Here is a 19,618-nt window from a genome sequence, read left to right on the forward strand (position 1 = left end):
GTATAACTAAGAATACTTACAACAAAAAGTGCTTATCAAGAACACTTAAAATAAAGCACTACAACACGGTAGTGAAACCAGAATGCCTTTATGCCAGCGAATGTCTAGCGCTGAACTACAAGCTTGATAAATTAGAAATATTAGAAAGAAGAATTATAAGGACAATATTAGGTCCTCTAAGAATTGCAGAGTTTTGGAAATTAAGAAGTAACAATGAAATTTACCAGAACGTAGAAAACATATCAGAAACAATAAGAAAAAGGAGACTGCTATTTCTTGGACACATTTACAGAATGGATGACAATAGACTAACTAAACGAATCTTCAAGTACCTTTGGGAAAAGAAATCAACTACCACCTGGATTCAAGAAGTCAAGAAAGACCTGGAAAGGAACAACATACGAGAAGAAGAATTATTGGAAAGAAAGATTTTTAGGAAGAAAGTCTTACAAATGGAAGGATTCCAAGGGAGGAAGGAAAGGAAAACAGGCACAAAGTGGACTGAAGACAGGAAAAAGAAACAGTGAAACAATGAAAGAATACTGGAAGAAAAGGAAAGAACAACTAAGGAGGAACAATTGAAATTGTAACATGGCCCTTAGAAGGCCGGAACGCAAGAAGAATGCCAAGCCAAACAACAATCAATCGCAAGTAGTTTTTCATTTTCTAATCTAATCAAATAAAGCACATTAGATACAAAAGCACCCAACATGAAGGCGAAATCCGTTTTTCAAATCTTCCATGGTAATTTGGTCACCAGTGTACTGTTTGTGGTAAGTTTCTGAAAATCTTGTACCGCGATTAATTCAGAAACATACAGTCCATTTTTTCTATAAAACAAGAAGTGAAATCTGGCTCCCTTCTGCTCCCAAGAGCACCAGATTACTAAGATTGTACTGTGTTCACATAAATGGTACAGTGAACTATTGAGGATATGACAAGCACTAACCTGCGATCTGTTCAAGTCTGGTAAATGAGGAGCAGAAAAGTGCTTTGGCAGGTGGCATCGAAACAGCACTTCCTCAACTTCATGTCCAAGCAGGCGGTGATAGATGTACCCCGACACTGATGTGTCATCTACTGCAAACTTACGCAGAGCCAACTGCATCCTGTGCAACAGGGAAAAAATAAACAAAACAAAACGAATTTCCAGTTCAATTCCACGAACAGATGAAATTTCCAGAATTTTCTGCCACAGTATAATTACGGAGTGCTGTACAAAACAAAGCAAAATGGTAGAGTAGAATCATTTGAATTGTGTATATATTTTATATAAAACTAATGCAAGACAAAGAACAGTAATAGTTAAGTTGTGTGAATAAATAGTGAATATAACTACGGGGATGAGAATGCTAATTTTCCAGATATGAAGAATTTCTGAAAAATTCAAGTTTTTATTGCATGATATCAGACATTTATACTGTACAAAGTTTTTTGTTCTCAGCAATGTAAAGTGTGTATTGTGAATGACAATAATGAGAGTCTAGAGAGCATGCAGCTTTCAACGTAGTTGCTTGTTGGGTTTCAAAGATATGAAGTTGGGACATTATCACAGACAATGACAGCTGGATACATCAGTACACTCCAAAATAATTTAAAAAAAGCTGTCTGTGATCTGGGTCTTCCTAAATTATAACCTCTTTCCAAAGTCAAACTATGTCAGGAATCAACTATAGTATGACTATTCCATTTCCAGAATTTAAAAAGATAGGGAAGGAATTTGATAGGCAAATTGATATATTTGCAGAGTACAGACCGGGAAAGGGTAGCACTGACACGGATTCAGAATTATTTGATAAGATAATCAGCTATGTAGGAAAAACATGGAAAGAAATGTGATTGTAGCGCGAGATCTGAATTTACCAGATGTCAATTGGGAAGGAAATGCGAACAACAGGAAGCATGACCAACAAATGGCAATAAGTTAATATGGGAAGGACAGCTGATTCAGAAAGTGATGGAACCAACCAGAGAGAAAAATATCCTGGATGTGGCGCTGATAAAACCAGATGAGCTCTATAGAGAAACTGAGGTAATAGATGGTATTAGTGATCATGAAGCTGTTATTGTCGTAGTTAAAAATAAATCTGATAGGAAGGAAGGCCTTAAAAGTAAGACTATTAGGCAGTACCATATGGCTGATAAAGCAAGCATGAGGCAGTTTCTAAATAGTAACTATGATCGGTGGAAAACGGTAAATAAAAATGTAAACAGACTCTGGGACGGGTTTAAGAAATTGTTGAGGAATGCAAAAACAGGTTTGTACCTTTAAGGGAGGTAAGGAATGGTAAAGACCCACCTTATTATAATAGAGAAATAAAGAGACTAAGAAGGAGGTGCAGACTGGAAAGAAATAGAGTTCGAAATGGCTGTGGAAGTAAGGAGAAATTGAAGGAACTTACTAGAAAATTGAATCTAGCAAACAAGGCAGCTAAGGATAACATGATGGCAAGCATAATTGGCAGTCATACAAATTTTAGTGAAAAATGGAAGGGTATGTATAGGTATTTTATGGCAGAAACAGGTTCCAAGAAGGACATTCCAGGAATAATTATTGAACAATGGGAGTGTGTATGTGAGGATCTTCAAAAGGCAGAAGTATTCAGTCACCAGTATGTAAAGATTGTTGGTTACAAGGATAATGTCCAGACAGACAATCTGACTAACACTAAAGAAGTATTACAATTTACATATGATAATGACATTTACAATAATATACAAAAGTTGAAAACTAGAAAAGCGGCTGGAATTGATAAGATTTCTGGTGATATACAAAAGACAATGGGTTGGGATATAGTACCATATCTGAAGTACTTATTTGATTATTGTTTGGTCGGAGGAGCTATACCAGATGAATGGAGAGCTGCTATAGTAGCCCCTGTGTATGAAGTAAAGGATGATAGACAAAGCTGAAAATTACAGGCCAGTAAGTTTGACATGCATTGTATGTAAGCTTTGGGAAGGCATTCTTTCCGATTATATTAGACATGTTTGTGAAACTAATAACTGGTTCGATAGAAGGCAGTTCTGTTTTAGGAAAGGTTATTCCACTGAAGCTCAACTTGTAGGATTCCAGCAAGATATAGCAGATATCTTGGATTCAGGAGGTCAAAAGGACTGTATCGCGATTGACCTGTCTAAAGCATTTGATAGGGTGGATCATGGGAGACTACTGGCAAAAATGAGTGCAATTGGACTAGACAAAAGAGTGAATGGGTTGTTATATTTCTAGAAAATAGATCTCAGAGAATTAAGAGTAGGTGAAGCTTTATCTGACCCTGTAATAATTAAGAGGGGAATTCCTCAAGGCAGTATTATCGGACCTTTAGGTTTTCTTATATAAATTATGTGAGTAAAGGAGTGGAATTAGAGGTAAGGCTTTTTGCAGATGATGTTATTCTCTATAGAGTAATAAATAAGTTACAAGATTGTGAGCAACTGCAACGTGACCTCGAAAATGTTGTGAGATGGACAGCAGGCAATGGTATGTTGATAAACGGGCTTAAAAGTCAGGTTGTGAGTTTCACAAATAGGAAAAGTCCTCTCAGTTTTAATTACTGCGTTGATGGGGTGAAAGTTCCTTCTGGGGATCCTTGTAAGTATCTAGGTGTTAATATAAGGAAAGATCTTCATTGGGGTAATCACATAAATGGGATTGTAAATAAGGGGTACAGATCTCTGCACATGGTTATGAGGATGTTTAGGGGTTGTAGTAAGGATATAAAGGAGAGGGCATGTAAGTCTCTGGTAAGACCCCAACTAGAGTATGGTTCCAGCGTATGGGACCCTCACCAGGATTACCTGATTTAAGAACTGGAAAAAATCCAAAGAAAAGCAGCTTGATATGTTCTGGGTGATTTCCGACAAAAGAGTAGCGTTACAAAAATGTTGCAATTTTTGGGCTGGGGAAAATTGAGAGAAAGAAGAGCTGCTCGACTAAGTGGTATGTATGGAAATTCTAAGTTCCCTTTGAGGGAATTAGATATTTTTCCACCAATAGTGCATATCAAAAATCAGATGTAAGGCTTTTCAGGCGTTTGCTCTATTAACCAGTGTTTTGTCTTAGGTCTGCCACTAGACTCATCAGAGTGGTCAGTGGGTAGGGTCTGACATCCCACTCTGATGAGTCTAGTGTCAGACCTAAGACAAAACGCTAGTTAATAGAGCAAACGCCTGAAAAGCCTTACATCTTATTTTTGATCTGATAAGTGGTATGTTCCGAGCTGTCAGCTGAGAGATGGAGTGGAATGACATTAGTAGACTAATAAGTTTGAATGGCGTTTATAAAAGTAGGAAAGATCACAATATGAAGATAAAGTTGGAATTCAAGAGGACAAACTGGGGCAAATATTCATTTATAGGAAGGGGAGTTAGGGATTGGAATAACTTGCCAAGGGAGATGTTCAATTTCCAATTTCTTTGAAATCATTTAGGAAAAGACTAGGAAAACAACAGATAGGGAATCTGCCACCTGGGCGACTGCCCTAAATGCAGATCAGCATTGATTTATTGGTTTGATCATTTAAAAATGCAAGTCATCTCTGATTGCAGACAGGGATCAATATATAATTTCATTGTCCCAATCTGTGAAATACAGTAGTCCATAATAGCAAATATGGTATATGGCAAGAATCCTGTACCAACAAGTTTTTTTATGTCCCTCAAAAATTCCTATATTAAACTGTATAATCTTTTTCGGTCACAAAAAGAACGTGTTCCGTAACTGTTTTCTTCAGTCTGTCAAAACTAATTCATGAATAAATAAAATTTAGGTACTACCTGAAAAAGAAGACATAACAGAACTAATGTAACAGACCAAAACTAATGCTCCACTGTTAGGTGACAATTGAATTTACTTAGAATATCCATCTTACTGTTGGACGCTAATTGCAATATAAATAAAATATAAAATATCACTGTTCAAAATATTAATTTTTTGGATCATAATTGAGTGTAAATATCACTTGGCAACTTCCAATGAAATAAAATTCAAAATGAGTGAATAAACAAGTGACAATACTAACAATAACAACAACAATAATATATAATTCGCTGAAAATGCAGGCAAATGTGCGCCAGGTCACTATAGGATCCCTCAATTTAGAATATTAATACAGTAACTAATAATAAGTGCAGAGCATAAAACATTCCATTCAGGCCATGTTCATAGAGCTAAAAACTGGTATTCTGCTGAGTGGGCCTTATTTAACCCCCTGAAAACGAATAAGTGGGAAGGAATTGCACTTCGGTTCTCTAGTAACTTTTCCACTAATTCAAAATGAACTATATTTGGCTGTAACCACACAATATATGAGAAAGCAATGCAAATATTTACAACTGCTGGAAAATTCCCTATGTACAGTACATTCAACAATCCTAGAATAAAAAGAAAAGCAGTGGGAACATGACAGCGAGAACTCCACCATTTATAGTGAGCCCGAAGACGAACAGTTACAAAACATCTAAATAATTTACCTTCACTGTGTACCAACAAAAACTGCCAGCTCTCACCATCAACACTCTTATGCAACTTTGATACTGTACCTCTTTTTCACTGGTAAGACTTAGTTTTCAACACACTTTCACAAACACATGCTGTTAGTTTATGCCTAGAAACTGGGCCACAGATTAATGAACACTGCCATAAGATATGAATACCAAGATCGGTACCTTAGCACAAGAGTTGTTCGTCCATAGTCAAGTGTACACTTGTTAATGTTTACAGTATTTGTCCTCCGTAAATTGTTTGCTGGACCATGCCCTTCCGAAGTTTTTGTTGACTTCTCCTCCCCACCACTTCTCGATATCCATGTTCCTGCCTGTCCAATCATGAGCGAGAAATATCTAGTGCCATGGTAACATTGGTATACGTGTTTATGCCTCAACCACGTCCAAAGTCTGACGTGTGGGTATCCATGTGTCAGGTTGGAGTCCCCGCATGACTCGTCAAGTATCCCTTGTTACTTATCCAAACCTGGAAATAGCTGTGCATTTCCCAACTGCCTGTACAAAACAAATCTCTATACCTAACATTAAGAACTTCCAGCATCAAATATTCTGACCTTAGTACACCAATAAAATAATAGTAATACTATGCTGTAATAAATACAGAGAGGGGATGTGATATGCACCTCACACTAATTCTGTTGTTTTCTTCTGCAGGTAATTTTTAAATTTTATTTAATCATAAATTACTTTCAACAACCTGAACCCACCATTTATAAACTGAGTCAAAACTGAAAAGAAATGGCTTCACAGATAACATTTAAAAAAAATAAAGTTGCTGACAGCAGTTGTTTAATATTGTGGAAGCCATTTGTTTTCAGTGTCCAGTACGTTAATCTATAACTGTGAGGTTCTTCAGTCTGTCGAAACTAATTCAGGATAAATCAATCAGAAAATACCTGGAAAAATATATTTAATAACAGATTATACCTGCGAAGGATAATTAAAACGGAATAATTATTTATCCTGAAATAGTTTCTACAAACTGAACTTGTCTGCTTGGCAGGTTATCCCGCTACAGTAATTAGTAGACTATACAGCCAGCACAACAAAGAGTATCAGGCGGTGGTAAATAACAATCCCGTAAGGTGACCAACAGCTTCAGGCAGATGAATTTCCTTAGGTGGGGTGATGCCCCCCCCCCCCCCCCCCCCCCCCCCCCCCTCACTGTACGAAATGACACTGGAACCCAGGTTAAAGGTGGCTGCAGGAGTCTGTATTTCATGTTAGCCTGATCACCTGTTGGCAGTAGCTCTAAAATTCCTTTGGGAATGGCTTGTTATTTACAACAGAAAATCCCACTCAAGCAAGGTATCCAAGAAACTTTTCCTTACGGTATTTTAATACACCTCCTCCAACCCTTACACACTCACTCTTTTTCAAATTTAATGACTCACCTATCAAATGATGTTGACTTCCAGATAAAATCAACAACAAAATGAGAAACACATTCTGTTGGAGCACCACAGTTGTTCTTTAGCTCAATTCCAACTTCTTCACCAAAATTGTCAGGGATTTTGATAACGTGGCCCACTCCAGACCAGGGCTTATGTATCTCACCCAAATAACGCAAGCGTAACTCGTCACCATGCATTAATTTCATGTCTGAAAAGATCAATAACAATAACAATATTGAATCTCTACTCATGTTTTAACAGCAGTCAACACCAGAAACCATGGAGTACTTACCTCCATCAGTTTTCGCCAAAGTAAAATAAGCTATTGTTTTCTTATTCAAGCCCACATCCCAGCGTACTTCAATATTTTCTTGCGTTTGGGATTCCTTCAGTTTCTTATCATAATCCGCTTCCAATTTCACTAAAGGACCAAATATGTTCTGATACTGATAACCATCCTCATACCTGAAAACCAGATACGTATTTGATTCGGACTTTCAAGACAAGGAAAATACACTATTAAAGCAAAACAATGACATGATTAACAACCCAGCTCTTTATGATAACAGCATTTTTTACAAACATAAAGAAGATAATGACAGTCCAGTCAGCTTGACGTGTTGCACGTTAAGTTCCGGGAAAGCATTGTTTCTGATTATTACGCACGTTTAAGAAATTATTAACTAGCTTGATAGAAGGAAGTTCAGGTCTAGGAAAGGTTATTCCAATGAGGCTCAACTTGCAGGATTCCAGCAAGATCTAGCAGATATTTTTTAGATTCAGGAAGTCAAATGGACTGTATCACCATTAACTAATCTTAGGCCTTTGAAAGGGTCAATCCGGGGAGACTAATGAAAAAAAAAAAGACTTGACATAAGCGTGACCTACGGGTGGCTAAATTTCTAGAGTGAGAAAAAAGAAAACCCCGAAAATTATAATAGGTGAAGCATTACCTGACGCTGTAATGATTAAGATTGGAGTTCTCAGTAAAACAAAAACTGTTGAAATGATTATCACCAGGAAAGGCACAGATTCACACATTTTCCTGGAGGGAATATTGTAGTCTGTTTCTAACTTCAAATACCTTGATATTTAGAAATTTCATGATCTGTATTGAAGTGGGATTACAATAATTGAAATTAATAGGGGTCCTCCTATTCAATACAAAGACATTTATTAATGTTAATAATCACATGCCGTTCACATGAGGTATTAGTTTCGGCACTAAACTTGTACCACCATCAGCCAACGAGTCAAATCAGGCAAAAAAAAAAAAAACCCCAACAACTTTAAAACACACTGTAACACCTGCATAGATGAATATTAAATAAAATATAGTACATGATGATACTGCACTTCAGTATAAATTCCTTTTAAAATGACGACTCCGTTGTTTTGTACATATGGTGGTTTGTCCAGTTTGTATACGTCTTTAGTTCTTTGATCTTGTTGAAATTACGCTGCAGAGTTTAATGTCATGTGTAAACACTGTTTGATCTGTGGTTTGGTTCCGAAAAATAAATGTGCATGTGATGGATTTGGTTAGACCAAAGAATTAATTCTCACTTCAATATAGGGATTTGGAACTTGGAGAAGAAATTGAAAGCCACATTAGGCAAAAGATAGGAAGGAAAGACTACAAAGAAAATTCAAGAAATGACGACTAGATTCGCGCTGAGGAGGAAGCTCTTTTCCTTTCTGAAAGCCCTGTGACTAGTGACCTAAGTGGAGTGCCAAAAATCTGCTTGGTGATACAATAATAAAGTCTGTCTAAAAGAAACATCTAACCTTGGATATAATGCAAAATTTTGTAGAAGTATGAACATTTGACAAAACTCGTTAGTCGACAAGTAGAGCTGTTTGAAAGGCCTCTGTCCCCCTCCAAATGTTCCAGCCACTCTGCTCTATGACTTATGTGGTTACCCTACAGAATACGAGACAAATGTGATGCAAAGATGGTCCTACATGCAATTTCACAGTTGAATGCTTTCCAAGCACTTGCTCTAACTGCTGCAATGATGGGACAATAACACGATCCGTAGGCAATATGCAGCCATCTTTTCATGAGATACTGTTTCTTGAGAGAGAAAAAAAAAAAAAGCTTGATAAAGGATTTAATGTTCATGGGCTGAAATATCTGGATGGTTTGTGCAGGATATTGTTTCTTTGAGGAATAGATAATGCAAGATTGTTTAAAACTTGAATTAGGATGCTTGCAGGACCACATAATTTGAACTAATAATCCGGGAAAATGTTTCCAGAAATGGATAGAGATTCCACTGTATTCCCCAGTTTTCTGCTGTGATAAAACCACTTCTAGGATGCTTCTCACTGAAGTTCCAATAAGACAAAATTACATCTCAATATCACCATTAAAGATAAAGTGTCATACATAGATAGGAACACTGAAAGAAACACATAACAGGATAAACACAATGACATGTCAAGTGTGGGAAGGGAGAGAAATAGAAAGAAAGAAAACACAAAAGGACAATCTCCACATCTTCATACACTGTCTTCAAATAGACGGGTTCTCTCTTCATCAATCCTAGTTCTTCCAAAGCCACTTCTTCAAAGACTCCGAGCTTGTTTCTGTTTACCAACTTAATCAAGATGGACTCCAACACTCATGGCTATCTTGACAAATCTTCAATCTTGATGTGGGAAGGGTAGAGTAAGAAGTAAGAACTCATAGCCCAAATGCAAACTCACAGCTACATGACCCAAATGCATAGCCAACTTGACTGCTTTAATCATGATTTAAATGTTCTGCCACATAAGTCGTGCAAAATAATGGATTCTTACCTGAGGAGGACCTGCTGTGGTTCCTCATCTACACCTGGTTTTTCCAAGTCTTGAAAGGTGGCATCAACATTATCCTTCCAAAGTTCCTCCAGTTTGTTGATCTGCTGAGCAGAAATCTGGCGAGCACGAAGTTGTTCTTGCTCGAGAGGTATCTTGACCAACCAGGTAAGAAAACAGCGATCAGCAATTAAAGGCTTCCACTGCTCTTGATCCCTATCAATACACGAAAATCTTGAATTAGTTACTTCTGGCTAAACAAAAATTGAGTTAAAAAAGTAAACACACTATAGAAAAAGCTTGTAAGAAATAAATTAGACAAGCATATAGATGAGATTAATAGACCAATTAAGAGTATTCACTGACTTGCAAAACAATTTTTAGTCATTCAGAACAAATTCCTGAAGGGTATATGCACTACAAACTAATTTTTACATACAGGCCTCGAGGTATTACAGCATTATATTAGTTAATTTAAACGGTTACTGGATGCAAATCTGTTTTCTTAAATGCTAGTAAGGTAGGATGTACTAGAAGTTATATGCTTTGATAGCTGTAAGTCTGGGGAGTTTCAGTTATATTGTTCATATACTAGTCAAGTAGGACTGCTATTATTTTGATGAAAGTTCTAAGTGATGAATAATAAATACAACGTAAGTCAGTAACTTTTAGACAGAGCTTGCCAATTCACTTTAACTGGCTAAGCAATTCAAAAATATTGTAATATATTATGATTGCGTAAATAATATTGTAATTTGTTTCATTTTTGATTCCATCCATGCTGTTTAATTTCAATCACTACTGATCTGCATTTAGGGCAGTCGCCCAGGTGGCAGATTCCCTATCTGTTGTTTTCCTACCCTTTTCTTATATGATTTCAAAGGAATTGAAAATTTATTGAACACCTCCCTTGGTAAGTTATTCCAATCCCTAACTCCTTCCTATAAACAAATATTTGCCCCAATTTGTCCTCTTGAATTCCATCTTCATATTGTGATCTTTCCTACTTTTAAAGACACCACTCAAACTTATTAGTCTACTAATGTGATTCCACGCCATGTCCCCAATGACAGCTTAGAACATACCACTCAGGGCTGATTGTATAAACATCATTGACTGGAGATCACTTTTAATCTAAGTTCAAAAAATGATTAAAGATCAGACCGGTGTCCTGTTGTATAACACTGATCTAAGATCAACTAATCAAAGTTCAACTTTGATCCCAGTTCATATGTGAGCGCTTGGCAACAGCGCAGAAACAGCTGAATATCGTAGTCGTGTTGAGCAGTGTGAATCCCTTTTCTTTCATATTCTGTGTGCCGAGCAAAAGAAAGAAAAAATGACTGAAATGAAGCAGAAAAAGGACTGTTCTAATGTATTCAAGGAGGACAAGGATGCCCTAGATGAAATCGTGCTGGGCGAGTTGGCCGTGCGTTTAGGGGTGCGCAGCTGTGAGCTTGAATCCGGGAGATAGCAGGTTCGATCCCCACTGTCGGCAGCCCAGAGGATGGTTTTCCGTGGTTTCCCATTTTCACATCAGGCAAATGCTGGTGATGTACCTTAATTAAGGCCACGGCTGCTTCCTTCCCACTCCTTTCCTATCCCATCGTCGGAATAAGACCTGTGTCGGTGCGACAAAGCCAATTCTAAAAATAAAATAAAAACATGAGGTAACTTCACTCTTAGCCCCATACTGGGACAAGGGAACAGTCTTTACACAACCCCAAATGTTCTTTCTATTGCTGACCAGGTTGCTTTGTGGGCTCGATTATAAGCTCGCTCTTCAGCTGTTTCGACATGAAGTACTGGAGTCAGGAAGTAACGACAACACTGACAGCCATTGTCTCCCAGAAGTAGGCCTATGCCTTCTGGAATCTCTCCCGTTTTGAACTGAGCCTGCACTCTTAAATTAATGAAGATATTGCTATCGTGAGCAGATCCTAGCATGACTCGTCTCCAAAGTGTGGGGTAATAGGCTTACTTGGCAGCATACCATGATGCAGGTTTTGGAAGAGGATATGATGGTTATATTTCAACCCTGAATTTAGGATTACTTAAGGTTTTACTGCACAACATAATTTACTCTAACAAAAAGTTATATTCTGTCAGTCTTACTAACAAACAGTGTATAACGTTTATACAAGGTTTATACACCGTTTATGTGCAATTTGTTACTAATAAACTGTTTATAAGCCTCCTGTATATAAATCTGTTATAGTTATTCACTGAATTACTTATACAGACCGCAACCCTTGTATAAGTGTTGTATACCAGCAATTGACAAAAAAAAGACACGAATGATTAGTTTATTTTAGTGGGCATTTACTGTCTGCGGTAATGTAATTGTGGTAAAATATCTGACTTATCCATTGAATGGAATAATATCAATAAGTTAATTGATTGAATTTACCACCTAATCAATACAAAATGTCATACTTTAGTTGGTTTACTTTGGCATATTAATGAATAGTCCTACCTATAAAACTTCTCAATTCCTAGACAAATTCCTGAAAAAACATTTCAAATTCAACAACTCCAACCCCATAAAAAACTCGATCGAACTTTGCAATTCCCTAAATAAATTCAATCTACAACAAAACCACGTTTTATGCTCTTTCGATATCACCAACATGTATACAAATATCCCTATCAATAATACTATTAATATCACAAGGAACAATCTATCGAAACATAGCAAATTGAGTAAAATCGGAATTGATGAGTGGTTAAAATTACTTAGTTTCGTTTTAAACAATAATTACTTCACCTTCAATAAGAAAATTTACAAACAGGAAGGTTTGGCAATGGGAGACCCGTTATCTGGAATATTAGCTGATATATACTTGGATAACCTCGAACACAGCAAAATTATCAATAATATCAAAGGACTCTGTCTTTGGCATCGTTATGTCGATGATACCATAGCAATCATAGATAAACAAATCAATAACAGTGACAACATATTATCCTTCCTCAACAATTTGGACAATAACATTAAATTCACTAAAGAAGATGAAATCAATAGCTCTATAAATTTCTTAAGACATCAAAATCACATAAACAAGTTCTACTTCCAAATATACAGAAAACCCACCTTTTCTCCAACAACCATAAAAAATGATTCTTTACATCCCAACTCACATAAAAAAGCCACTTATCACAGTCTAATATATAGGGCATTAAAAATCCCTATGTCCCCCAGTAATTTAAAGAATTACAATTCATTAAAGAAATAGCTAAATTCAATGGATTTCATACAGATATAATTGATAAAATCATCAATAAAACTAAATTAAAATTAGCTACAAATTTAACCCCATTGAAACCCGTTAAACCAAAATACGCTAAATTCACATTCAATAACTATGGTATTTATCCGATATCCAATTCATTAATGAAGCACGATGTAAAAATAGCCTATACAACAAAAAACACTAATCGTAATCTATTATTTAATCATAACTATTAACATCACAGACAATAGTTACTCTGGATCAGGAATATACAGACTAAAATGCTCCACATGTAATTTTTCCTATGTTGGCCAAACTGGCCGCAGCTTCTCCACTAGATACGCCGAACATTATAATGCACAAAGACACAACAAATTTTCAGCAATGGCCAACCACATGAGGGACACAGGACACAAATTTACCACTATAGAACAAGACCTTCATATCCTTAAAAGAGTCAACAAAAGTAAACTTATGACTGAGTATGAAAATTTATTCATTTTCCTAGACCAACATTTCAACAAAGATAAGAACTTAAACGATATCATTGATAAAAAAAAGCCCCTTGTACGAACAGACTTTATGTCTATTACAAGATTCAATTCCCCTCATCAATATATTCCTAAAAGTTTTCAACCTTAAATCAATAAGCCCCCCTACCTCCTCTACAACTAACACAATCCCCCCCTTCCCCTCACCTCACCACCATTACCTCTAATTCAAATGCTACCAATAGACCCTTAGCCATACCCACTGTATTTTCGCTGCCTCCAACGGCATCTCACCGTTACAACACGCACAGCAGCACACTTCCCCCTCTCTCTTCCGCCAATAGCAACTCCCCTCCAAGCACTACAAACAAGCCCATAGCCACACCTTCGCAAACAGTTCCACCTCCAACTCAAACATACAACACTCGCAGTAAGAAGCAGACAGTCGACAAAAACGTTCAGTTAATAACGTAATAACGTAACAAACTACCCTCTCTTAGTCTAATGGTAAGTGTACAGAATCTTCACTTTAACATTCAATTACGATTTTTCACTCAATACCACGTTTTTTGTTTCCTTTTACAGATTCAACTGTAACACTTCTGTATCGACTCGAATGTCAATCATCCACACATTCTTAAGAACATTGCAGTATTTACAACAAATTGAGATGGTCCATAAAGGCCCTATTTAAACATCGTTATTCAACTTCGTATTTTTATTTTCATTAAAATGAACCATATCACCATATGCCATTGACTTTCAATTTATCTCTAGTCAACAAGTATTGACGGTCACATGACCGTATTTCACTATTATTTTAAGCTACATTTTTATTAAATACGACCATCATTGTCATTTTCGTTGTAACCGCTGGTCGGCCAACATAATTTTTAGCAATCCTATCACTCGTTTATGACAAATTGCTGCTTTGTTCTTTCTTTTTAATTATAATAGAAACCTTCTAATGTCATATCACCATTACTTTTACCAATTGTAATTTTACTGACTTATTGTAATATCTTTATAACCAACTTTAATTCTTTTACTATATGTTAATTGTAATTTTAGTCTCTCCAAGGTTTTTAAATTTTATTTCATGTATATATAAATCAGATGCCTGTTTCTATTTTTAAGTTAAGATAATGGCTGCTGATGCCTGAATTCAAGGCGAAACACGTACCATTTTAGTTAATATGCCAAAGTAAACCAACTAAAGTATGACATTTTGTATTGATTAGGTGGTAAATTCAATAAATTAACTTATTGATATTATTCCATTCAAGTATCATCAATACAGATCAAGAATGATATTTATCACATGTAATTATCCATTGAACATTGAACACAATGAAAGAATGAATAATTATGATTTCCACGATATTTTAAACACTAAGACACAGACCAAAATAAAATATGGTACCGGTACTTTAAGAGATGGAATGACCCATTTCTACTGGATGATGAAGTTTTAAAATTAAACATCGATTTACGAAGGAGTACGCTCGAATTGTTATTAACACAGTCAGAAATTCCTTAATAAACTTCAAGTTCTCACAGCACTTCGTACATGGGTGCAGAATGAGGTTAGTAATTATAAGGGAACGGATTTATATGTAAATACATATCTCTTTAGGAAGCAAAAATTAATTATATTTTGCATTATCTTTACGAATCATGACGTGTGTAGTTGAGAAATGGAGTATTCATTCATTTTCCATATTTTCCCATATTTTGGAGTTTAGCACATGTTCCATATCCTTAGTCATTAAAATCACTATAGCCCATATTTGAGCTAAAAAACATTAAATTATATTAAATTAGCAGTCCTCTCAATAATGGAGAAATAAATTAAAAATCTACATTCGAAAAATTAATATTTCTGGTGTGCAGATCATTATCACGCCTGTCCACGTCTGGGCTGATAAAATAAGCTGATAAGCGGGGCGAAGAAACAGAGAGGTTGAGCCTGGAAGTGGTGGAGATCAGCCGGTCAGTACTGTAACTATCTGAATCACACTTACAGCACTGATAAGCTGCATTACATAACATCGACTGTGTCTGTCATAATTTCTTAACTAGGGAAATCTCATTCATCGACGTTGTGCTAGTAGTTTTCGGATTAGTTTGTAAGTCGGGCATTCCCTTTGATTGCTTCATAACTCCATCTAGTTTACTACCAGTCATTCACAGTTTGAATTAGCAGTGAGACGGATCATAGTATTCTTGTACGCTCAGTGTGTACAGTTGTATACTGATATTCATTGAACACATTAACGTTGTTACAATATGCCTAAAGTAGCTCAGTCAACCAGTTTAAAATTGAAAAGTTACGTATCAGAATTTAAAGATGGTTTATCAACTGACAGTAAGATGATATTTTGTAATTTGTGTCATTGTACAGTGACATCTACTCAAAGGTTCCTTGTGCAACAGCACGTTTCAACCAGCAAACACCAGGCTAACGAACGAGATTCCAAGCAGAGACAGTTGTTTCTTACAACCAGCAACTTCCAGTGTAACGTCCGAGTTCAACGCCGATATCTGCCGTGCTCTCATCTCTGCTGACATGACCCTCTTCAAACTGAAATATACTAAACGATCCATCCCGGATGAGTCATCGTTCAGAAAAACGTCCTGTTCAGCCATATACGATAAAACTGTTCGGAAGATAAGGCAAGAGATTAAAGACGGTCCAATTTGGGTTTTCATTGATGAGACAACAGGCAACGTAATCATTGGTTTGTTAAGCGAAGATTATTGTAAACGGATCCTCTTACACTGTGATGTTCCAGGAAAGTGTGATAGCAAAACTATAGCAAAACTGTTCAATGAAACTATGGGTATCCTCTGGCCACAGGGCGGTAAGTATAATAAAGTGTTACTTTTTTTTAGCGATGCCGCATCTTATATAACAAAAGCTGGAGAAGCATTATGTGTTGTATATCCTAAGATGACTCATCTAACATGTGCAGCACATGCCTTTCGTGTGGCAAAAGTGGTAAGAGGCAGTTACCCCAAAATAAATTTATTGATTTCCTCAGTGAAAAAAAGTTTTTCCCAAAGCCCACAGAAGAGTTCATCTTTTGAAAGAAATGCACCCAGAGATTCCATTGCCACCTAAGCCGACTAACTACGGTAGGTGGGGTACGTGGCTGCAAGCGGTTGAATATTATGTTGAATATAGACTTAATGTTCTGCATGCCACCATGGACTCTGAAGATGCAGACTCAATTGAAGCCGCGAAAACAGTTGTCTGAGATACAAGTGTGAGAAATGACTTATGTTACATTCAGCATAATGTTTCATGCATCACAAAAACACTGAAAGGGCTCCAAAACTCGCATCTCTCACTTTCTGAAAGTTGTGAAATTGTGAATAAAACTGTGGAACAACTAAATTGTGGTACAGGTAAAGTTGCAGATGTAGCAAACATGAAGATGGCCACTGTACTTTCAAAGAACCCTGGATATGAAGAAATGACAAAGGTTGCTGCAATGCTGTGTGGAGATTTAAGTATAAAATTAACACTGGATTTAACCCCAGCAAATACTGTGAAGTTGAATTATGCCCCCAATACCTCTTCCGATGTTGAACACAGTTCCAGTCTTTATAAATCTGTCAGAGATAATAGGAGAAGATTCACTTTCCAGCACTTAAAAGAACATTTTGTAATCCATTGTTTTGGTAACAGAATAAAAGATTGTGTGTTCTTCAAATATATTAAAATGAGAAGTGCAACATTATGTTGCATGTAGATCTACTTTGTTTAGCTTCTTTGAACTTGGATATTATAGGTAAATAGAAATTAATGTTATGTGTAATTTTAAGTCCATGTTTCAATAAAAATAATTAAATATGTATGTACATATTTTAATAATTATTAGTACATATAAATCTGTTCCCTGGTAATTATTATCGACCTCATTATTACTAATGAAAATAATATACTGCTGAAATGTGTGTATTACTATTCTATGGGGAACAAGAGAGAAACCTGCCCGCAGGATGTGTTAAGAATATTAAATTCATCCGTGCGCTCCCTGGGCAACGGACTAGGACATTTCCTAGACAGCTGATTCTCTCGCACCAGAAGCATCTTTTGTACATATATTTCATTCAGGTGACCACCTAAAATTTAACACGACAGCAAGGAAATATCAAAGTAAGCCCTTTTCAGGACCCAAATTTACAATCCTGCCTTAACCCTTTCCGGCCCTTAGCGCCCGACTGTTCATTTAGCCTTCCGGTCCTTAGCGCCCGGCTGCATTATCTGCATTCGTCTGCGATCTGTGCGATAGTTTTTTATTTTTCTCATCAGTGAAGTGTTTATAAGGCATTTATGAACACGCAGTGCAATCTACAAGTCTTAGGGAATAAAGGAAGAGAGATAATCTGTCTTGACGTTGCCTAGGCAACGGTCTTGAACTTCCGCGAGCGCGGGTCAGCTGTTTCGTCCGTAAACATGGCGGGATTGAATATCGCGTATATTGAAACTGAGCTGAATATGGGCGAAAAAAGTGACACAGAATCCTTGAGTAGGGGAGCAGGTGAATTTTTAATGAGTGAATAATGTATCAACGAAGATAATTTTAGTGATAACAGTGATATGAATGAAAACTAATATCGATAAATCGGACCTGATGGCGATGCCACGGCAATTCAGGTAACACAAATATTACATTTCGTTGCTCCGAATGATTAAATGGATGATGTTGAACCTGCGCACAATTCGGAAAGAGTATTAGGGGAAAGAGATTGTTTTTACGTATGTTAGGAGGAGAAAAACTATTCAGTGGCATAGCCTATTGCGCATATAACAATGCAGCCTTCAAACAGTCGCATTCCGGTAAGATAAAAACAGAATAGGAAGACCCTTGCCAAGATGAAATAAAATCTTATATACATGGGCATCATTCCACTTCCAAAATCACGTGATTATTGGTTTTGAGGGATTCAGACAACATGAGAATGTGACAAATGCAGACTGTCTCTGTGTCGAGTATCACGAGGAGTGGGGGGGAACATATTATGACTCAATAAACAGAGAAATGGATGTGATTGTATATTTTCTAATGTTATTGAAAATTTGAATTCATTGTGACCAATAGTTTTTACTGTATTTAACTTTTTCTGAAACAATACGGTCTGTTTCAGTTTTTGCTAAATAATAGGTTGAAACCTGGGGATAAGCGGAGTGAAAATGCGGGCGGGAAAGGGTTAACACTGAAGGCATTATCATCTTGTAAAGAAGACTTGCCGAGCCGACTTTGTACAGAGCAAAGCGTTGACGATGCGTGCATCCAAGAATCCCACAGAGATATTAACCAGGTGCAACCCAGAATTCAAGGCATTCGACTTATTGCTGAAATACCTCATAGCAAATATGGAAGTGCCATATTTACAAAACCTGAAACCTTGATTCTGTCAACGGCATTTACAATAGAGAATGAGATTGAAATTGTAACAATTGAACTTCCCAACTGTACATCGATCTACAAGCCTCCAGCCTCCAATTTCTCTTTCAAAGAGCCAGTGAACTTTAGAAACCAAAAAGTGAATTTTGTGGTGGGAGATTTTAATTGTCACAATCCGAATGAACACAGTGATGACAATGGCGAGCTACTACAACACTGAGCAGATGCTATGGAACTCTCTCTTATTCATCATAGTAAACTGCCACCTTCTTTTAACAGTGGCCGTTGGAGAAGAGGATATAATCCAGATTTTATCGTCACTAATAACATAGCACAACAATGCAGCAAGGGAGTACGCTACCCAGTCCCCAATTCTAAACACAGACCAATCCCATGTCAGTTTTACTCTGCTATCCGACCTCAGTATGTTCCCTTTGTGTGCTAGGTTGGGCGATACGCTGGCAACCAGGAATGAGTTAGCTGGAAAATTTATAATGTCCAACAATGGACCATTTTTATTGGTATTATAAATTATAAATTTACTCATTTGGAATAAATATTTCAGATTGCCTATGGGAATCAACATCTACACCATATCCCAACAAATCATTGATGATGTAACTTTGAAGAATACTTAACACATTATACTACTCAAATATGTAATTTCTCTTATTAATTTATTTATTAATACTTAAAATATTGCATGTATTTTATAAATACTGAAATACTGCATGCATTTGAGTTTTAGAGCTCATGACTCTTCATAAATTTCT

The 19,618-nt window shown here is 36.6% G+C and overlaps 1 protein-coding gene across 2 annotated transcripts in view; it reads right to left on the reverse strand.

Annotated features, from left to right (window-relative positions):
- Nucleotides 1–19,618, reverse strand: part of Upf1 (Upf1 RNA helicase) — a 232,129-nt gene that overhangs the window by 176,921 nt on the left and 35,590 nt on the right. For both annotated transcript variants that reach the window (XR_010858658.2, XM_067138359.2), the window contains exons 5-8: nucleotides 9,708–9,920; nucleotides 7,195–7,367; nucleotides 6,903–7,110; nucleotides 950–1,109 (exon numbers count right to left, since the gene is read on the reverse strand). Coding sequence is in view for 1 of the 2 variants with exons in the window: in XM_067138359.2 (XP_066994460.1) it covers nucleotides 950–1,109; nucleotides 6,903–7,110; nucleotides 7,195–7,367; nucleotides 9,708–9,920 (754 nt within the window). In the remaining variant the exon portion in view is untranslated. The remainder of the gene's footprint in view (nucleotides 1–949; nucleotides 1,110–6,902; nucleotides 7,111–7,194; nucleotides 7,368–9,707; nucleotides 9,921–19,618) is intronic.

This window comes from Anabrus simplex, chromosome 1 (genome assembly GCF_040414725.1).
Source record: "Anabrus simplex isolate iqAnaSimp1 chromosome 1, ASM4041472v1, whole genome shotgun sequence".
In the NCBI taxonomy this organism is placed as follows: Eukaryota; Metazoa; Arthropoda; class Insecta; order Orthoptera; family Tettigoniidae; genus Anabrus; species Anabrus simplex.